Source organism: Monodelphis domestica, chromosome 1, assembly GCF_027887165.1.
Source record: "Monodelphis domestica isolate mMonDom1 chromosome 1, mMonDom1.pri, whole genome shotgun sequence".
Classification (NCBI taxonomy): Eukaryota; Metazoa; Chordata; class Mammalia; order Didelphimorphia; family Didelphidae; genus Monodelphis; species Monodelphis domestica.
Genome location: NC_077227.1, coordinates 524,213,313 through 524,237,090, shown reverse-complemented (window position 1 = coordinate 524,237,090; position 23,778 = coordinate 524,213,313). Strand labels below are relative to the sequence as shown.

The 23,778-nt window shown below is 33.8% G+C and overlaps 1 protein-coding gene across 19 annotated transcripts in view; it reads right to left on the bottom strand.

Annotated features, from left to right (window-relative positions):
* BIRC6 (baculoviral IAP repeat containing 6) overlaps window positions 1-23,778 on the bottom strand; it is a 286,722-nt gene that overhangs the window by 46,275 nt on the left and 216,669 nt on the right. For 17 of the 19 annotated variants that reach the window (XM_007476045.3, XM_007476050.3, XM_007476047.3 and 14 more), the window contains one exon: window positions 16,726-16,936. In XM_007476045.3, the coding sequence (XP_007476107.1) occupies window positions 16,726-16,936 (211 nt within the window). Of the gene's footprint in view, window positions 1-2,521; window positions 2,695-16,080; window positions 16,144-16,725; window positions 16,937-23,778 lie in introns of all 19 variants that reach the window. The other 2 variants (XR_008915486.1, XR_458692.3) reach the window with 2 other exon arrangements.

Sequence of the window (23,778 nt, the reverse complement as noted above, 5' to 3'; positions counted from 1 at the left end):
CAATATTGTTTTTCATAGACACTTTGTTCCAAACTTTTTTTTTAATTGGCAGAAGACATCTTTTATCCCAGTGAAAATCCTCAGACACCATCAGCCTTTCCCTGTTAATATACTCTCACAGATCTTAAATTGTCTTGTATTTACATCATCTATCTGTAAACTACTTCCCCTCTCCCAAATAGCATGAGCTCCTTAGAGGAAAGGGCTGTTTTGTGACTCCTTAGCACAATGAATGCATATAGCAAATGTTTGAGGAATGATGGGTGAATGAGTGTTTTCAATATTTATCCTTCTTGACCTTTTGGTAGATTTTGGCACTCATTATTGTAGGCATAGGAGGATATGGAATAGTGTATTGAGTGTTCTATCTGGAAATTGGAAAGCCGGGGTCAAAATCCCATCTAAAATGTTTATTAACTGTGTAACTATAGGCTTAATCAACTCATCCAAACCTAACCTCTTGTTCAGTCTAAGTGTCTTCATAGGAGAAAATGGTACAATGCTGTAGCATAATAAACTCTTGTAGTTATAATGAGGATCAAATGAAATAAGATAACTGAGTTGCAAATCTTAAGATGCTAAATAAATTCTAGCTATATTATGATGTTCATGATCTTATGGTTATCTTTAGCTTGGTCCTCACTTATTAAGACTAGTTACCAAATATCATTTTTAACCTCTGTAACATCTTGTATGTGTCTTTTACATTCTTATTAACCCTAGTATTTATCCTTCATTACCAGCTACCTGAAGTATATTAATAAGCTCTGTACAGCCTTTCCCTTCTCCAACTTATCCTTACCTGTTCCCAAATCTCTCTTAAGCATAAATCTCTTTTTATTACTTCTTCATTAGAAAACATAAAACAAAAAACCCAAGTGGTTCCCTATCTTCTGAGTAAAGTTTAAATTTCTACCTGCATTTAAGATCCTTAACAATCTGGCATGAACTTACCCTTCTCATTTTATCTCATATTATCCTGCCCCAGTGCACTCAATATCCCAATAAAATGAATTATCCTCTGAAAACATAGGATAAAGTTTTCCTCATTTCTGCAGTTCCCAATGAATACTCTACTTTCATCTACTTTAACTATTGAATTTCTTGCTGTTTTTTAAGGCCCAGTTCAAATACTATTTCCTCCAGGAGGTCCTTTCTAATCTCATTATCTATAATTATTTTTTCCTTTAATCTTTGCATAATGGTTTGTTTTATAACCTTTTAATGTTTTCATCATGTAGTGTTGTATTTTATGGCTTTGTTAATGCTTTAACTTTTTGTTCATCAGTAAGCTCTATAAGGCCAAATTTAAATTTTTTTTTTTACATATTCCTGCACAGTCAGCTTAATACACAGTAGGTATTTAATAAATGTTTACTGCATATTTTGATTCAACTAGTATATGAAGAAGGGTGAATTTTAAGCATGTTAATGACGAGCAATTTCATTTCTTTTTATTCTAGTGCCTATCATAGTAACTAATGCTTATTGATTAATTGCTTAAGTATACATGATTTTTCTAGTGCTTGAAAAAAAGAGATTGTCTCTCAGCAAATAAGCACAGGGATCTTGTCAAATTACATCAACTCTGCTAGATAACTGAAACAAGAATTTTGATAGCACCTCATTATGTTTGGAAAGTTCTGTGGTATTAATCATTGTTTGAGAGAATGTAAAAGTAGTTCCTAAACAGCAAGCCACTGGCTAGCAACACCCAAACTAAAGTCTATTAAAGAGAAAGATGGAAAATAAGTGACAGTATTATATGGAATCAGAAGAATAAAAGAAATTATTAATCTAGTGGATCCACTGAACAATGAAATAGGTCCACTTGAAAGAAAATTATCTTACTAGACAAGAGGGTGGAATACTAAAGCAAAGTACCATTTTCAACATTTGCAGTAGCTTTTCCCTTGAACAATGTTGCTTTTTGGTTTAGGGGATAGAACTCAGATTCCAGTGGTCAACCACACATTAGGATAATATTATCACAATAATGACTCCTATAAAAATTATGTTCATAAGCAATTAACTAAAGCTAATCCTAGTTCCATTTCATGGGCCTTGGAACTTCTTGCTCCTAAATAAAACCAAGAATCTGATCCAGAAAGATAATAGTTTAAATCAATATTTTAGACCATATAATTGAAACTCAGATTATTATAAGTGATCTCATAATAAAAGAGTATAGTAGAATCATAAAACTAGTATTCCATAAGAGTTTTTTAGTAGATCCAAGTAAGAAAAAATTTCACTTGAATATTTCTCTTTATGATTTACACAGAAAAGAAGATTAAACTCCAGATGGTAAGAGCACTCCAAATATATGAAGAACATATACTATATGTATATTGCTGAGAGCAACTGATCACTGACACTACTGCTATATCCAGTAGTGTTGTGTGTGTGTGTGTGTGTTGTATATATATATATATGTGTGTGTGTGTGTGTATATATAAAAATATGTATATAAATCACTGTCAACCCATATGTAGGCCCAGCTCATGAAAAAAGGCCATACCTTGGCTCATATCCTGAAGTCTGTGTGAAAAGCTATTTGGGTTCAAGGCACCTAGCTGGAAGTAGATCTTTGTGACAGACAATGGATCCAACATGGTAAAAGCAATCAGCGACGGCCGCTACCATGGTATCCGCTGCTTTGTGCATACGTTGAATCTGGTTGTGATCACTGCCCTGAAGAAATATGAGGAAGCAACTGAAGTTGTCGCTATTGCACAAAACATCTGCAAACATTTCCACTACGTTGTGAATTCTACTAACCAGCTGACTTGTAAGTAAATAATATAATATGAACTAGGATATGAGCAAAATGGGCTAATATTTCTTAAAAGAAAAATATAAAGTTCAATTGAATGAACTGGTTTTGATAATGAAAATAGATATTTTAGTCTTTGGATTACCAGTAGTAGCTCTGGCTGGATTATTTAGTCAAAATTGGGAAGACATGTAAATACCTTAGCATGTAAAAATTCTTTTACAAATCAATATATTAAAAAATATCCATTTTCTTAGGGTTGACACTATAGAGGACCAAACACTTCAAGGCTCAACATTTCAAAAGAAGTCTATATAGTCAAAAAGATAACATGTAGTTTTGCCATTGCATAGGTAACTTGAAAGCAACATGTTATTCAAAGAAAGAAGAGCTTAAGAGAGGCATTCTAGAAGTTCAAAAGAATAAACTTCTTTATGAATATCTTCAAATTAAAAAACAAAACACAAAATCCTAATTAGTTTTATATTCCTGAGCCATATGCCACAAAACAAAAATTTAAAGAAGCAACTCATTACAAAGTGAGTACAGATAAACATAGACATTTATTCTGGAGAATCTATATATGTTTTTCATATCAACTACAAAAGACTTGAAACCTATTAAAAGTTTGGTGAACAGAAGAGAAAACCTATAGAAGGGTTTCTTTTAACTTCAAGTCTTTGGACCTATTATTAATAACTTTATTACAATATAATTGACTTCCTTTGTAATCCTTTGAGTCATATAATAAAACAATTCTGAGAAGGGGTCCATCACTTAATAAAATGCTAAAAAGACTGATGACACAGAAATAGCTAATAACTTGCCTTAGAATAAACATTTCAATTTTAAGTGGCTTATTTCATATAATGATTATGTTATCTACTTGAGTAGTAATTTACTTGAATTCATTCCAAGAATGATGAAGGAATGGAATTAATTTTTGTCCTAAGAGAAGATTGAATAAAAATGCCCCTGCCGGATGGGAAAGCATGAAGATAACAGGTGGAAGAATTAAGAAAACAAATAAATTTAGGAGAAGCCTTTGAGAAAAAAAGTAGATTTTCAATGATCTAAAAACAACTATTATTCTATATAGATTTGTAGGGCAGAAAGGATGTTCAGAACAGAGAAACCTAAATAGGGATAAAAATGGCATATCAAATTGATAACACTTATTGCTAACAATATAAGTTAAAAATTATGAATTGGACTAGAATGCAGAGCTTTCTATATAGTATTTTATGAAGGGATTGTTAATTGAAATCTATACTCTACTGTTCTGCCATTAGGTCTAAAATCTTCACCATTCATTTGCATTGTTTAAATATTGTCTAAAGACCCATGTTAAAATACAAGTATTCTTGAGAGTAACACATTAATATTGATTAAAGAGGATTACTTTATAAAGTTAATTTCTTATAATCTAACAGAGAGAAGGATGGAAACTGGACTGAGTTTAGGTAAGGATGAAGGGGGCAGAGGCCTTCAGTGGTACAAGTTTGTTGAATTGCAGCTTATGTATAATTTCCAATTCAGACATTTGGTTGATTTTTTGAAAATCATATTACATTTTCTGAACTCAATTTCCTCATCTATATGGAGGTCATGGAATTAGATAACCTCTCAAGTCCCTTTCATCTCAAGAACCAGGATACCAAGAGACCTAGTTTTTGTTTTTATTCTTGAATCATAAAGGAAGCTAATTTAAAGGAGAGTATTATGAGGATTTTGATGTAGTGTGAGCTCCTTGATGGTAGAAGTAAATGGTTTATTTTAAATGTTAAATTGTATTATTTATTATATTTCTATGGGAAATAACTATATTTTTTACCTTCCATGGTCAGGCCAAAAAATGCCATTTTCTAATCTCCTCTCTAGCCTCACAGAATCTAACAATTTAAAAAAAAATCTTTACCTTGTTTTTAATTTTTTTTCCTCCAATTACATGTAGAAGCAGTTTCCAACATTTTAGAAAGAATTTTGAGTTTTAAATTCTCTCTTTCCCCACACCTGCTGAAATAGTAAGCAATCACATGCAATCACATTAATTTTTTCCCTTTGTGGAAAAGTAAATCCAAACAAAAAAATTAATAAAAAATTGAAAAAACATTTGCATTTGTCTAGATTTAGAGTCCATCAGTTCTTTCTCTGGAAGCAGATGGCATTTTAAAAAAATCATGAGTCATTTCAGATTATTTTGGCGAAGTATTTTATTTTTGTCTTATCTACACATAAACATTAAATAGTACCCTTAAATATTAGATGAATTGAAAAACAAAATAAAAATTTATGCTAAATTTTTCACTGGATAAATATGAAATAATAATAGAAAAAAAAAGAATCTGATGAAAAATTTCATATTGATATTAGTAGATAAAAATTTAGGAAGTATATAAGGGCCAGAAATTATTAAAAACTGGTTTTAAATCAATGACTAAACTCTCCAAAAGGGATCGTATGCCAATAACTTTTAATTAGTAAATCAAATACCTGAAGATTTCCTTAACTGGCAACAGAGTCAATTTTGGAAGGCACAGTCTGTCTTGTTTAAATGTTATATCTCCATAAGGATCAAACACAATGTTCAATAGAATAGGTACTTAAAAAATTTTAGTGCTGATGATCTCTTCAATGAAACCTTTACTTCAGGAGCAGAATGAATAAAAAGGTGACAGGTTCAAAAATGTCCTGTTCTATGAGTTGGGAACACTACATATTTAACTTTTCATCATGACCCTTGAAGTGATCTTAGGTTATCAAAAGTTAGGTCAGCAGAGTCCAAATTTTGGTATATCACTGAGAAAGAGACAAAGTCCCAGCCTATGATTTTTCTTTTTTTGCTATTGGGAATGCTGTCAATTATTTAGGACATATTAACTGCCCAATATGTGCCAGCCTCTGGGGTAAAAAAAGGCAAACCCCTCAAGGATTTAAAATTTAAATGGCAGAGGCAACATGTAAAAAACTTAAGGTTCAAGATGAACTTCTTACTTTCTCTGTAATTTATAGTCTTACAGAGTTGCCTGAGGACATAGAGAGATTATGACAAATTGAAAAGGTTTCTACTATAGGTCCAGTGATGTTTCATTGGTCTAAATCCCAACAAGCATATTACTATAGCATTGTGTTAACAAATAAGTACAGTAAAAAGGGTCAAGTCACTTAATCTCACAAGGCCTCAATCTGTAAAATGAGGAAGGTCAGGTTAGATTACATGTAATGTTCCTTCCAGCTATAAATCTGTGATCCTAAGTGATACACTGCTTGTGAAGTATCTAAGCTTTAGAAAAGATATGATTGATACTGATTCAGTAAAAACAGCAATGTAAACAGGGATCGACTGAAATATAATTTATCTGAATGTTTCTGTATCAATTTCCTTAAATTTTAATTTCATGTCGTTTATTTTACATATTTCTAATTGCCATGGCTGTATATCTGTGTACAGAGGGGTCACCAGCAACTTTAAGTATGTAGCAGGCCAATCTCTGAATGAATCTAAATTTATTTTTCAATTGCCTAAGTCAAATATCAGTTGTGATGCTTGCCGATGGCAAGGTCAACATGTACAACACTTTATTTGCTTCTTGACTGGCATACTGTATATGCATAATAGCTGTCTAAGAGATAGTGCTTAATTGTAATAAATAGCTGAACTGGACCATCCTGGAATAAATCAGGAAACTAAATATTTTATGTAAAATTATGTGAAAGATGCTAAGCACTTCAGATCTAGCAAATCTATTTTTGTTACACGTGGGGATTTTTTGAGTGCCATTTCATTTCTGAGGTCTCATGAATTGATAAAGTTGAGGTTCCATTAGTTTGATCCCAAGAGTACAGTTTTGGTAGTTCAACTCCAAAGAGAGAAGGGAGAAAGCATTAATCTTTAGAAACACTTTTTCTTAATTTAACCTCTAAGAAATATCTGAATTTGGGCACTATGGTCCTATTTATTTTGGAGGGAGTGTGGGTTGAAGATTATTAGAACAGTGACTCTGGGATTACTAGTAACATATAATACAGCAGTTACTACCAACAAGGAAATAATGGTTATTACTTAACACTGACTCAGGAAGGTTTTGTGTGCCTAGGTCTAGAACACATAAACCTGGAGCTTATCACAAGACAGTAGAATAAGCTGACTTTACTGAGGAGAAATACTCATAAAATGAATGGGTGGTCAGGAAGAATAGATAAATGCAGGAACAGTCAACTTGGGGCTGCAAGAGAGAACAGGGCACATTTTCTCTAATCAATAAAAAAGAGTGAGCTTTTATAGGGTTCTTATCTGAGGAAAGGAACAGGCAGAGTGAAGATAGTGGAGTAGCATGACTATAGTCAAGCTCTACCACAAAGATTTAGAAAATGCACTAGTCTAGGTCCTATCAGGAAATACAAGAATAAATTCAGTAAGTCATATATCCATCCCAGATCAGTACATGGAGAGTCAAATAAATCTCTGGATATTGGGTATAGGTTTTGGTCAGTGACATGACAGAGCATTCCCACATGTGGGAACTAAAAGAAGAGCAAGGTTGTATGCAAGATGTCCCTGACCAACAAAGGTGACCGAGACCTTACAAGAAGAAGGGGTGCTGCAAACACGAAGCTCTTTCTGCTTACTCTTTATCCAGTTCTAGGTCACAGATCCAGTTCAGACTTGGGAGAGGAATTGACTTAGGGGTGAGATTCTGGAACAAGGAGCAATTAGGGAATAAGATATGTACTAGGCAAGGAACTGTGTGTTTCTTACTACAAGAGGGTGAGAATTCCAGTTTAAGTCTCCAGACTAATTTGAAGTGTAGTGGAATAACTAAGGCAAGAATCCCAGACCAGAGGGGAACCATATTATCCTCTTCAACCTGCAGAACTGGCAGACTGTGTGATTCCAGCAGACTGCTAGATCTCACTAAGCAAATTCACTTACAATTAACTGAATTTTGGAAATATTCCTGAGGCTAAATTGCTTCAAAAAGATAAAAATAAGCTGTTCATTCAGATCCACCTATCTATAATATTACTAAGGGCAATCTAGTACTTTTAAAAGTAGAATATATACATATATATTAAACATAATAAATATATATTACACAAAGTGACTGGTGATTTCATTATGTAGAAGATCTTTCCAACTATGCAGAATAAAACTCAATCCTATCTGCTTTGTTCATAAGACTCCTATGTTCTCCAATAAAATCAAACACAAGACCATCCAAAGTGCTACAGGTGTTCTTGGTTCCTCATGACATAATAAAGATACCAGCAGAGCACATGGTATCCACTCTATGAATGCTAAAATTCGAAGCACCCAAATACTCCAATATAAGATCAGACTTTAAGGCTTTGTAATCTTAGGTCTCTACTCAATTACAGAGGTATATCCCTTCATATTTTCCAAATTGTGATTTGAAGTTTGAAATCTCCACAAATTAGATCATATTAAAATAAATTTTTGTTCCAAGAAGAGAGAAAGGTATCTGGATTTCTGTAAAGGTGAGGAGAATTGGTGAATCACATGTCTAATCAGAGTATTTGTTGCTCAGACATTTTTCAATTGTATTCAATTCTTTGTAATGCCATTTACAGTTTTCTTGACAAAGATACTAGAGTGGTCTGCCATTTCCCTTTCCAGTTCATTTTCCAGATGAGCAAACTGAGGCAAACAGCGCTAAATGACTTGCCAAGGGTTACATGGCAAATAAGTCTATGAAGCCAGATTTGAAGTCAGGAAGATAAGTCTTCCTGATGTTATATCTGAGATCCTATTCATGGAGCCACATAAATGCCCCAATCACAATAGGATATCTCAAGGTCTTATTGCAGTTTTTAAGCTCAGACTTTGGGGACACCCTGTATTCATTTTATTTTTTTCTTTAGTTAACTGAAGGTCATGAGAAGAGTTGATTCAGTTTGCGTGACTTAGTTCAGAGATCTTTCTGAAAATACAAAGCTTCCTGGAACAATTAGATCTTAATGCAACTGGGCTATTAAAGGAGAAAAATAGAACTTTTTGGATTACGTTGGATTATGTAACCTGATAAAAACCTGATGGACAAGATATACAGGAAATTGGCACAAAATTAACAAGTATATTATTTTATGTATAATTGTTCAGTGACATGAAGTTTACAAGAGAAAAAAGGTTATCAATAAACACATGAAAAAATGTTATCAATCAACCCTAATAGTTTTGCCTAGTGCTTCCAGGACATCTGCTAAGACAAAGAAAATGTTTACTAAAACTCAATTTTTGGTTTTGGTAACATATCAGAACAAGTTTGGAAAGTTGTAAACCATCACATTCCCAAATAACCCTAGATCTGTGTTAGTAAACCTACAGCACATGTGCTAGAGGGAACTGTTTCCCTATCCCACTCCATGCCTGCCTGAGGACATTCCTCATGTAACCTGTCCCTCTGCCCAGTAGCCCAATGGGAGTGCTTCTTCCCTTCCCTGTCTGGGGTAAGAGGACAGCTCACATGTGGCATGAAGGTATAGATTGGGCATTTGGTCTCTAAAAGGTTCACCATCACTGCCCTAATGCATGCTTCTCCACTGATTATCTAGTTGAGCTAAACTTTTTTTTTTTCCTCACTTGTTCTGAGAGGACAAGGTGGAAGCAAAAAAGATTTTTTCTTTCAACATGAAGAGATAAACACATGTGTTTTTCACTCTCTCCCACTTTATGTTTAGTAGGGCACAGAACAGTATCTGCAGGATCTCTCTTTTAGTAGAAACCTTTAGGATTATTCCTGTCAAGTTTAAATAATGTGTTATATATCAATCTTACAAAGAATTTGAAAATCACTCAAAAATTTTCTTTAGGCTTTCTCACATTTGGTAATGACAAAAAATGTTAATAAGATGAAAAATGCTACAGGCTTCATACTGAGTTATAGCAAACCTTCACATTCTTTTCTTTATCAAATTAAGTTTAGGGCAATCTTCACCATGTATAACATTCATCAATTCAATAAATCCTTACCATCTGTCCTGCTATCAATTTTAAGACAGAAGATCAGTAAGAACTAGGAAATTGGACTTAAGTGACTTGTCTAGGGTCACAGAGCTAGGAAGTATGTGAGGCCAAACTTCAATGCAGGTTCACCCAATTTCCAGGCCTACTGGTGCAAATTATTAGCTGTCTTACAAAAGGCATAAACACTAAAAATTTTGAAGTGAATGGCAGTTTCAGGAAGAGTATAAACTTTTTATTACCTTGTTATTATAAGAATCTTAATATGTTTCAGTATAGCAGAATCTTATTTACTATAAACTCAGTTTCAATTAATGAATCTAAACAAACTTCCTGATAAAGTCACATTTTTGAAAACCACATGGAGCAGTTCCTTTAATTTGGAATCAGTTACCATATTTTATAGAATTTTAACCTGAAATAGGTTGAATGATCAATTCTTTGCTGAAAGGGATAGTATTCACCTGTTTATTGACTGTTCACAGATATAAACAAAGGGACTTATTTTTAGACACACTTCAGTTTTAAGCAATGAATCTGAAATTCATCAATCTTAAAAAAAAAAATCCAAGGACTGTTTCTATTATGGTGGCTGGTCTTTGTTTAACTTACTAAATTTGTAGCTGCCAAAATACTTAACTGTACATTCTGAGTAACATAGGTACACCCCAACCATCAACTATAATTATTTTTAAACTTGAAATGAATGCCATAAACAGAGAGAAGCAGGAAAGTGGTGACATGTATAAGAGGACAAAGTAGCTCTGTGAAGTGATATCAAACCAATGCTATAAGTAGACTCGACCAGTACCAGTTAAACTACCAATGTAAACCCATTGGGTGAGGAGGAAGGTTCTAATAACAATGATTATTGGTACACAAGTCAACCAAAAACTTACAAACTGAGTTTTGCCCACAATAGGTTATTTTGTTTTCTAAGATATCTCAAAAAAATTTTACAATAAAACAATACATAACATAGAAAACTAGCAAAGACCGATCTATATGTTAGTTCTTCTAAGTCAACAATCATTTAAAAAATATTTACTATGTACCAGGCACTCAATTATATAAATATAAAGAGAGATAAAAAGACAGTTATAAAAAGTTTCTCACCTTAAATGGTTCACTTTTTTTTTTAAACCCCTACTTTCTGCCTTGGAACCAATATTTTGTATTGATTCTAAGGCAGAAAAGCATTAAAGGCTAGGCAATGGGGGTTAAGTGACTTGTCCAGGGTCACATGGCTAGGAAGTACCTGAGGCCATATTTTAAGTCCTGGGATGTTCCATCTCTAGTACTGGCTCTCAAGCCACTTAACCACCCAGTGGTTGCCCCCTTCTCACATTTTAATACAAGAAAAAGACATACAAATGACTATACACATACATAATGTATATATCCTATAATGTATATGAGAGAAACTGAAAGTAATCTTAGAGATAGAGTACTACTATTAAGGGGCAGTAGAAAAGTCTTCAAAAGTACAAATTACTAGAATTAGGCAACAAAATATGGAAGTCATCATACTTTCTAATGTGATCATATCAAAGGTAAGTCTTAAGCTTGGCAATTTGTATAAAGTTACTTCCAAGGTTTCTGTTACCTTAGAAAAATATTTAAAAATTAAGACTACTCAATATTAAATACAATTTGGGGAACAAAATGGTTAGGTTACCCTCAATAAAGTTATTTCAAATCCTAGTGGTAAAATTTCCCTCTAGATTTGAGTAAAACATTTTGCCTTCATCTACTTATTTACAATCCACAAAGATCCATCATGAAAGATTTATATAGGATATAAAAAAGAACTGCAAAGAAGGAGAGCTGTGGTGCACATCAATGGAGGAAGAATTCACATCTATGGTATCACAAATTCAATGAAATTCTAAAATAGGTTTTGCCTACACATGAGACAATTGTCTACAATAGATATTCAAAATACATGTGATTTCATGTAGTTCTGGAGTAGAAAAATCACCATTAATTATCACCATCTGGAGAATCTCATAAGGAGCAATGGCATGCAAAATAACAGTATCTATTTCTCAGGACTAAATCAAAATAACATGACCTCTTTATAGGCTATTTCGGGATATGTACACTCTTCTTTGCATCTAGAATCCTTAAAAGATCAGCTTATAAACCATCTGATCCAACCAGTTTCTACTTCAACCCTGGTAACCCCTTAGATCTGACAATAAATTTATTTCCAATGCAGGCAAAGAAATGGGAAAAATGTTTTCATTATTTGCACAAGTTTCCTGAATTTACAAATATTATACAAATGAATCAAAAGAAAGTGAATTACATAAGAATATAACATGACATAGAATTGATATTTTATTTACTTATATTTTATGACATTTTATTCACTCAGACTTTTTGCAAAGGAGCTTGCTAAGTTCCTTTATAAAGGTTCTTTTTAAAAATTGTTTCTAAAGAAAAGATTTAAGTTATAGAAGTTTGTTTGTTTTTTCGTTCATTTATTGGGCCAAAAAACTCCAAATCCTACTATGGAAGGATCTAGATATGAAGCAGGTTACCAATAATCATGAGTCTTTCTTGAGAAGGCACTCCTGACTCCTAACTCCAAGTATTTCATTGGCTGTGCCTCATGACAGAATAATCTCTCTCCTCAATTCTGCCTCCTAGCTTACCCTCTGGCCCTAGATAAAATCTCATCTACACCAGGAAGCTTTTCCTGATGTCTAAATTTTAGTGCCTTTTCTCTGCAATAAACGGGGAGAAAAAAGGCATTTATTTCATAAGTATAAGAAAAGGAAGGTGTGAATAGGAAACAATTTTTCTGAAATTGGGAATTATAATGGATTATAAGCATAATGGAAGCAAGCAGCTTACTCAGTGGATAGAGTGGATAGAGTGCTTGGAGTCAGAAAGAACTGGGTTAAAATTCAGCCTCAGACACTGGGAAATACTGGGCAAGTCACTTGCTTTAATCCATTGGAGAGGGAATGACAGATCACTTCAGTATCTTTGTCAAGAAAACCCAACAGACACTACTGGCGTGCTATGATCCAAGGGGTCATGAAGAGCCAGAGACGATTGGACAAAAATATACAACACAAAAAAGCATATATCAACAGTGACATGGTAATTTAAAAAATCTAATGAGACAAAAGCAACATATAGTACCCAGGATTAAGAAGGTGGCAGTTCTACTGTTCTCAACACTATTCAGAACAACTTTAGAATGAATTCAAAGGAAGGTAAAGGTTCTCCTATTCTTAGAACATGGTAAGAACTATATAAATGTTAGCTATTACATCATCATCATCATGACTGATAAAACTGGGGATATTCATTCTGTAGGGGGAAAAAAAAAGAGAGAGAGGAGGCCTTGAAAGCTTTCTTCAAGTTTTTAAAGGACTGTCACATGAAAGACAGATTAGACATGACATGTGCAGTTTGGCCCCAGGGGTTACTGAGTATGAACTGCAAAGTAAACAATGTAGGTTTGTTTTATGGAAAACTGACCATTTTAGATTATCTAACCAAAAAGATTGTTTTGGGAGGCAATGTTTTCCCTTTCATTGAATGGCTTGATTCTAAGATAGAAGACAGTGGAAGATATTGGACATAGCTAAAACCTACCACCATCACAAAAAATTGAAACGGAGTGCATCTTAATGGATAAGAATGACTAGCTGTTCATATGGGAAGCTAAGCGCCTCAGTGGATATACCAAGGCCTTGACTCAGAAGGACGTGTGATCAAATCTGGCCCGAGACACTTCTTAACTGTATGAACCTAGTGGCACAGTCACTTAATCCCAAATGCCTAGCTCTTATTGCTCTTCTATTGGCTATTAAGGTCAATCTTAAAATTAAAAGAAATTATAAATATGGGAACATGATATGTTGTGCTCCCTTCTTTAAAGCACCTGTTGACTTTAAAAATAGGAAATAAATAAATGAAGATAGGTGACTCAGATTACTGCTATTTCCTAGAGAAGTTACACCAATGTTAAAACAATTATAACAAACATTAAGGGAAAAAAAGATAAGAAAATTTCAGATACCATCTTAAATGGCAAACATTTGATCTCCTCACCAAATGAAAGGGCACGGAACTAAGAGCAATACCTATTTACTGCAAAAATTAACAGTTGTATAAATATCTTCTAGCAGGAGCAAGACTGTTTTTAGAAGAATGAAAGGTGATTTACAAAATATTATAGAAGATGATATATAGAGTAGTACTATCCAAAAAATACAAAATAGTGCAAGGGAAATACAAATGATAGAAATTTTGGCTAGAAATTAAATATGACAACCCTTCTTTATGAGAATGATCCATGTCTCAAGTTAATTATTCTTGACAAATATGAAAAATTATTTCACTTAAAATTATTTCATTTGATCCTCAAAATAGCCTTATGATGTACTTATTAGTATTCACAGTTTATAGATGAAAAAACAAAGATCTGTGAGAATAGGATTTTTGATTGAGTCATTTTGACTCAAAGAGGAACTTTCTATTCACCGCCCTTCTTAGCTGACAGACATAAAAAGAATATATATATATACATATATATATAAGGATATACAGATAGTTCTCTTCTTGTTACATTGCTGGTTGCAGATTGCATCTTGTTACAAAACTGGCACAAGAGATTTAAAATCCCTAAGAATGTGTTTGTTGCTTGCAGAACAATATTTCAACTGGATAAAACCAGGTGGAGCATTATTGATACTTGATATTTTACGATGTGTATGTCAAAATTATATTGAAAGGTAGAAGAGAAAGAAATGTAACTTTAGTGATCATCTATTCCAGTCCTAATTTGTTATAGCAGAGAGGACAAAGGCTGGGAAAAATTGAGAGAATTGTCCAAATTTGTACAGGTAGTAACAGAACATGGACTTGAAGACAGGTTCTATGACTCCAAATCTACTCCTTCAATCAATCAAAAAGCATATATTAAAAACTTTCATGGTATAGGGAGACAAATTGAGGTAAAAATAGTTTTTAACCTCCTGATAAGTGAGGAATAAATAAACAAAATTAGTCAAAGGATATTTACTTGTGTCAAGGAGGATATCTTCTCCAAAGTCTAAATGGATATGAGACGGTCTACTGATGGTGAGGTCCTCTAGATGCCCTTTTAGTAACATCATCAATCCTGAACATTACAAAGTTTTATCAAGACTATCCAAAATACCCTGCCCTGGAAATTCACATGAGACAAAGAAAAACCAACAATAGTTGCATATTTCCCATATTATGACATACAATTATATGGGTAGTACACTGAGTTAACCTAGTGATTTTACACACAGACACACACAGTTACATATATAAAAATAAATGCAAATTGTGGATATAGACTAAACCATATTACCAATGAAAATCCACACAAAAGAGGTACAGAAAGATATCAAAGACATATAAGGGAAAGGATTGTGCCAGAAAGATAGCAAGAACTATGGAAAATAAATGCTAATAGAAAGATAAGCTGATTTTTTCATGAATACTTATGAAATTCTAAAAAGAAAAAGTTTCCATCGTTCTAGGTACATCATACAAGTATTATACAGAAAAAGAATGCAAAGGTGAATTCTCTGCAGCTCTATACACTTAATGATTTTCCTGGATATCCTTGATCTTTTGATCTTCTAAATGAACTTTGTTATGGTTTTTTCTAATGCAGTAAAAAAAGTTTTTTGGTAGTTCAATGGGTATGGCAAGCTCTATACATTTAAAAGGATCATAGTACCAAAATATCATAGATCTAGAGTTGGGAGGAATCCAAAAGGCAACTAATTTAGTCCCATCATTTTATAGATAAAGGCTTGTCCAAAATCATGGTAATAATGGTAGAAGATAGGATTTGAATCCAGATCTTTTTATTCTACAAAGTATGTGCTTTCCTCTGTACCATATTCTCTCCATTATATTCAAACTACCACATCTTTGCAAATTTTGAAGTATCTTGAAAATCCTGATTTGCATTAACATAAACTCACCAAAATATAATGCAAAATAGAAATACTAGGAAAATCCACCTAGTGTAAACAGTATATACAACTAACTCTTAAAATTACATATACATCTTTAATTGGTATAAAGTAAAAGTCAACTTTTATTTTCCTTGATTTTTTGAAACTTATGACATTCAGCTAACTTCAACACACTATACTTTTTTATTCTGTTGTTATAATGACTCTCTACATTGCCACAAAAAAGATCCTGTTATAAACTTTCACAGTACCACCATGATGAAAACTTTTACATTTTACTTCAGTGCTGTTTGAATAATATGAACTCCTAACCTTCCAGACCCTTAATCCTCACTTACCATGTCCACTTGGGTTCACTTTTTCACCCTAATTTATAGTCCTCAGTATTTGGCATTCAATCACTGAAAAGAGAATGTCATGACATCACTCTCAACCTCCTAAACCAGGATAATCTGAGAAGTTTTTACTCTCTGAAAGGAAAAACTATGAAATAACTATTTGCACATTTCCACGAAATGATTTTACTTGGGTCTTTTTACCTCTACCTTGTTAAAAGAATAAGGCAGAAAACAGAAAATACAAGGAAGAGTGTCTTTTAAGAATGTCAATGAAAAAGCAATAAATCATTAGTCATAATTGAACAAAATCTTTTGGCAGTTAAAGAAAACCAAAAGCCTAAAAACAGGGTTAAGCCTGCTAATTTTCTATTAAATTATAACTTTAATGAAATATTAAGATCTAACTTATTAAACAGATAATGAATTATAATTTTTTAGAGTGCTCTTAATCAGTTAAAAAAGATTATTATTGTGGGTATCAATTTAACAGGAAAAGATGATTAGAAGAGAATTCTTCCATATATTACATAATTTAAGGAATATCAAACTTTGTAACACACATATATGAAAGTTTGGATCATTTCAATTATAAAATTATAATGGATTAGATGTTAGGTCAAAATGCATGAACACACATCATTATACCTCAAACGATTAGTGTAGGTATCCACACATGTCTTCATTTTAGCTAATAATGTTCCAACTGAAGCTTGAGATTCAGATTGTTCCTCCTCCTCTTCGCCATTTTCTGCAGAGAGAGGCAACAATAAGGGCACCATGGATGTGCATGAGGCAATGGCACGGAGCAACTCCAGCAGAGCTCGGTAGAGAGGAACATGTCTGGCCATATCGAGAACTATAATGTGGGAAAATAAAATAAATGCAAAGTAAATACACATGCAGTATCAGAACAAGTTTAAAACAATGCTGCATTTATAGCGGTCTTAGAGGAATTAAAACATTTTTCTTTACTTACCTTCAGTAGCTTGAAAACTGAGGTCACCATGATGTCAATGTCTGTGTACTACATTTAAAAGTAAAAATATCTTTCACGTGTACCATTTATGAATTTAGAAGAATGATAGTATACTAAAAACTCCAATCTGAATGATTAACTTTATAGATAATGGACATTTTAAGAACATAAAATACTGTAAAAATGTTCATGAATAAAAGCGCAAAACAATTTCAGCTGATGTTTTAAATAATATCCTTAAAGTGATGCCACCATTTGTTACATAAAAGAACCTATCCAAAAGACCAATGTTATAAAGAGAGAAAAAAAATATTTTTGAGGATGCTCTTTCAGTTAATTGAATTTGTGTTGAAAATTATATTATCTTATTTCTATGTATAAGGACACTTGGCATTCTTTCTCTTACCATCTAGGGCTAACCAATTACCAAATTCTATGAATTTTTTCTGTTGCAAATCAAATTGTGCTGCTGTCTCCTAAACCACCTAGTATATATCTATTTTATTATTCACAATTTCTAAAATCCATACATTTCATTTGCAGTGATATTCTCCTAGTCTTATATATCACACTTAGAATAATATTAGACTGATAATGAATATCTCTGCTTTTAGTCTTATCCCTCAATTCCACCCTCAGTACTACAGGTTAAAGGCTAATTTTCTTAGCTGTTATCCAATATGCACATTCCTTGCCACGACCTTGCAAATTATTTTTTCCCTTTCAGCATTATCTTCACAATTACCTCATTATAAGCTCCTTGCTTTAACCAAATGGTAACCCCTCAAAGTGATTTGTGTTATTTTTGTTCTCTACCTATTTTCCCACATCATTTCTTTTTTACATTCCTAATTATCCAGTCTTTAAATCTGGCACAAATTCCATGTCTATACTCTCTTCCAATACAATACTAACCCAATTTGATTTTCTTGTCCTTTAAATTGATATAGCAGTTATTTGTATAATAACAGGAATAACTCAATAAATCATATAACTACCTTGTGACAGTCTGTGTGGTACAATGGAAAAAACACTAGCTATCAAGTCAAGGCATATCAGTTTGAATCCTATCTGCCCATGGACAGGTAATTTCCCATTCTTAGAGCTTTGTTTCCTCATATATAAAATAAGGTGGATGATTAGAAGATCCCTGGATTCTATTCCAACATATGGTATTAAGATCTCACAGGTCAGAGATACTAAGATAGAACATAGATCCTGAAACCCTGGGACACACCATCTGATAGTTGCCAGAGTACTCTGGAGCTCCATTTTTCTTATTTCTGAGGGAGGGATAGTATGATGAACACCAGTGGTGTCTAACTTAAATAGAAATGGATCCCTGTTGGCTGAATATTGACTAAGAAAAGCACAAATTAACATAATCTATGTTGTACTTTATTTTGTTAAACAATTATATTTTAACAAGCTTAAGGATGTCCACAGGTTTTATGTAGGTCTCCATGCAGCACATAGTTCAACACCACAGACGTGGATGTACACCTTCACAGAGGTATGTATGAGAGGAAAGCTAGCATCATTACAATATTATACATAAAGGCAATGGATTATACAAGACTATAATCCAGCTCTAACCACTTCAGAGCTATGTAAATTTTGTAAGTCAGTGTCCTCCTACATAAAAAGAGATAATATCACTCATTCTGTCTAACTCAAGCAGCAGTTATGAGGATAGAAGGACACAATGACTCTGCAACAGTGGGTGAAAATTTCCTTATCACTCCGAATCAAACAGTGTAAGGAAAGCAGCAATGTGACAGCTGCAAGATTATATCCTTTAAATTTACTTATAATAATTAAAAGAACATGCAAATATACACACACACATATATATATATGTCATACCAAGGAAGGAAAAAGAGTGCTTATCTCTGATTCTACACTATGTATTGTTTAAAACTTTTATTTTTAGTTTCAAACATTCTCCCTTCCTCCATGCTTCCTCTATATATCAAGAAGGCAAGAAATATAATATCCACTATGTACATAAAAAATTTATAGTTTGAAATATATATTCAATGTTGTCAATTTCAACATTGCTTTGCTTATCTGCTTCCCATGTTTGAAACATAAAAAAAATCAGTGACACTTCTTCCCCCCCCCCAAAAGGTTATCACTAATTAGTATTCCTCCTCCCCTTCCAACTCTCTTAACTTTCTCCTTTAAATAAGTGTTCCTTGCATCAAATAGTGAGGGAAAACAAATTCACATATTGACTGTGTCTGAAAATGTCAAATTCTTTCTGCCAAGGTGTATAAAACATAATTCACCATTGGTTGGGTTCACTGCATTAATGATACTTCTCAATATTCTTTGTAAGTGAAAACCACTCAAATACTTCATTCAATCTTAGTTGTTTTCCTTTAAAATACTGTAGTTGGTGGGCAGCTGGGTTGCTCAGTCAGTCCCAGAGATGGGAGGTCGCAGGTTCAAATCTGGCCTCAGACACTTCCTGGCTTCATGATTCTGGGTAAGTCACTTCACCTCCATAGTCTAGTCTTTACCACTCTTCTGTCTTGAAACCAATATACATAAATGATTCTCTAGGTCCTGTTCACCACCACCCCACCCCCCGCCCCATCGCCAACTATTTATGATTCTGTATTTTACTAAAGCACAATAATATAGCACTGCATTCAAATACAATAATTTGCTTAAACATTCCCTGAATGATAGATACTCACAATGTTCTCATTCTTTGCTAAAAGTGACTGAGTTCCCATACAAATTTTTGAACAGAAGAGTCTGCTCACTTTTCTTCCTCTTCCTTTCTGCTTCCCATTCTCTTTCTTGCCCCTCTTTTTTGGAGCATATACTTAATTTAGTGACACTTTATGTAAAGTTCTCATTGTTTTCCAGATTGGTTGGATCAATTCATAGTTTCAACATTGTGATGAGAATCCTAGCATACCAATCTTCCCATAGCTCCTTTAAAAATTATCTTTGTTGGAAGAACTAATTTAATGGTTACAAGACTATTTTTTTAAAACCCATACCATACCAATACTGTGTATTGATTCCAAGGCAGAAGAGTGGTAAGGGCTAGGCAATGGGGGGTTAAGTGACTTGCCCAGGGTCACACAACTGAGAAGTGTCTGAGGCCAGATTTGAACCTAGGACCTACAGCCTCTAGTCCTGGCTCTCAAACCACTGAGCTACCCAGCTGCCCCCCCAAGACTATTTTTTTTAAACCAAATGTAAAACTTTTCATTTATAAGTATTAAATTTCATTCTATTAAATTTAATTTGATGTTCTAGCATAAATGAAAGAAAAAGTATTCATTAAACACTATGTTGCCATGAGTTGCATTAAATTCTGAGGATATAAAAACAAAATATAGTCCCTGCCTTCAAGGAGCTTATTTTCTAAAAGGGAAAATAAAATAGATAAGCAAATGGTATTCAGGGAAATATACTCTATTTAGAAAACCTCAGGAATGGTGAGTGGTGACATAGGAATAATGGTAGAAGATAGGAAGCAATAGGACTGACTGTAACTGGGGTATAAAATGATGGATGGTTTCAATGGTGTAAATATTCCTAGCCATTTGTTGCACTCATTTTATAAATAGGAGTGGAGTGGAAGAGGGGAGTAAGGGGATCAGCCAGAATAAAGGAGAGGTATTGATATGGTTTTTGGACATAGTCTGTCAAGAGCGATCATTACCAATTTTCTGTTATTCTGAAAATGATAAAAGAATATGGATAAGGAATATTCAGAAGAAGAAATCAAAGTTATAAAGAGTCACCTGAAAAAATGCTCTAAATCACTACTGATTAGAAAAATGCAAATTTAAAAAGGAGGCATATCACCTCACACATATCAGATTAGTAACATGATAGAAAAGGAAAATAGCAAATGCTGGAGGGGATGTGCAAAATGGGGACACTAATGCACTGTAGGTAGACTAAGAATTGGTACAACTCTTCTGAAGAACTATTTGGAACTACAGTCAAAAAGTTATCACACTGATTCACTAATGCCACTATTAGGTCTATAACCCTAAGAGATCTAAAAAAAGGAAAAAGTATTTACTTGCACAAAAATATTTACATAAGGACTTTTATGATGGCAAAGAAGAAATTCAGGGAAATGACCATCAATTGGGGAACATGATGAAGCACTGTGGGTGAAATATTGACATGCCTGTCATCCCCAGCAGGACATGGGGGAATTGATCCATTCACCCTCTTCCTGGCGCCCAAGGACATTTTTTGCATACCCCATCTCTCTATCCAGTTGCCCAAAGCAAGCACTTCCTCCCTCTGAATTCTATCTTAATACAGGGGGCTCAAAAACAGCTTCAAGATGCCCTCAGGGCAACACCAATGATGTTATATAGTATTATAAAAATACTAATGTGAGATAAATGATGAGAATGGTTCCAGAAAAATCCAAGACTCACTTGAACTGATACAAAGTAAAGTAAGCAGAACCAGATTATTGTACAAAGTAAGAGCAATATGGTAAGGATGATCAGCAGTGAAAAATATACCTACTCTGATCAATACAATTCCAAAGGACCTTGACAAAAAATGCTATGCGTTTCCAGAGAGTGAAATGATAAATTCTAAAGGCAAAATGAAGTAGGCCATTTAACTTTTTTGGTGTTTTTCCTTTTCATTTTTTTTGGGGCAACATTTCCAATAAGGAAATACCTAATATTATGGTATAAATGGATGTGGGAAGGGTGAGTGGGAATTTGGAATATAAAATATTTTCTTACCACCTCAAACTAATCAATAGTGGATAAAAATTAAAAAACCCCACTAAGCCTGTAAATATGCTATTTATTCTTAATGTTTTAGGGCAATGGTGGTGAACCTTTTAAAGGGGTAGGTGATGTCCTCAGATGGAATGAAGAGAGAGAAGGGAGCAGACTAGCCCTGTGTCCCTATGGCTTTATAGTAATGAACTCTAGCAAACTCTGCACAGACTCTGAGTGCCACCCTCTGGCATGCATGACATAGGTTCACCACCATGTTTCTAGGGCCAAGGGAATAAAATCTATTAACTCTATCACAGAACATTATTTCAAATACTTAAAGAAAGCTATTCTGTTCTATCTAGGGGGAATTTCCTAAGTTTCTCTAGAGTTGAGGTCTTAAAATTATCTAAATGAGGACACCAGAAGGTAGAGGACACCAGAGGGTAAGAGATTTTTTTCAAGGGATATGAGAAATACTTGGTTAACAGATTTTGTTTCTTACATGCACAAATATGACAAATGCAAGAAGAGCCAGGTAGTTCAGTGGATAAAGAACCAGGTCTGTAGACCTGGAAGTCCTGGGTTCAAATCCAATCTCAATACTTCCTAGTCATATCACCTAAGCAAGTCACTTCGACCCAACTGCCTAGAGATTTATCATTCTTCTGCATTAAAACAAATACTTCTTAATATCTATTTAAAGACAGAAGATAAAGTTTCTAATAAGGGATGGGATGGGAATATGGACATAGGAACATTTATTGAAAGATTCTGGCTACTGATCAAAATAGCTTAGGAACCCAGGAACTCAAATGGAAGAGAGATTAGGGTCTTGAGTAAGGAGGAGTCAGACAAGCACAATACTGTGGAGGTTCAAGAAAAGTGACTTGACAAAAGCATATGTCTATATCCAAGTTGAACAACAGGGAGGACTTAAAGTAGAAGATGAGATTTTGAACCTGGTATGGTGGGGGTGTGGATATACTGAATTCATTCCACACAAAAGGGAAATTAGGGGAAGGTGTATTGATTTAGAATCTTGAACCCTAGAGACTCCCACAACCCCCTTTTCCTTTTCCTGTTTGTGCGTCTCCTTACCTGGATGTAGTTTTTTAAATTCCTCTTTGCTCTAAGTCGAATTTAATAAATAGCATGAAAATAATACTCAGAGTATTGAATATTAATTTTAATCTTTACATTTTTGGTGACCACGAAGAAACTCTGGAACTCAGGGTTTTTTTTCCCTTTTCTTTATAGCTGGTAGCCCAGGTACAGCTGAGAAGCCTGGCGGTTTAAAACTTCTACTGGTTTGCAACCAAAAGCTGCTTTTTTGCTGGGAGTTTTCAAACCCCAGCTCCAGTCACCTAGCTGCTGCTCATTCCTCTAGTATGAGCCCAGAGAGACCCCGTGGGCAGAAAGAGAAACTCAAAACTCCATCCACATAAGGAGACTCACAAACAGGAAAAGGAAAAGGGATTGGGGGAAATGTAGTCTCTAGGGTTCAAGATTCTAAATCAATACAAAGGACAAAAAATCTGGGGACGGGGAAGGTGATATAAATTCTTTTATTGTATTTGAGGTGGAAGGATACCAGGGACATAGTGAAAATATAGGATTTAATCTCTGAGGGAGGATCTGGAGTAGAAGCTATTTACAAAAGAAATGGTCATTAAAGCCCCAGGAACAGATAAGATGATAGAATGAGAGTAACTTATATAGACAAAAGCAACAGTTCTCAAACTATAAAACTAAAGGTCCAAGAACGCTAATAAAAAATTATCAAGAAGTTTAGATTACAAATTAGTAAAGGAGAACAATAAAAGAGAGTCAATATAGTACTGCCTTATGAATATTCAGATTAGACAAGAAATCTGGCAAAATTTAGGCAAAGTATTTTCTCAATGTCAAGCCACTGTTTTAGATATGAGAAATACTTTAAGAGCTAAGCTTACAGATGGGAGGTCCTGGATTCAAATTTGACCTCAGACACTT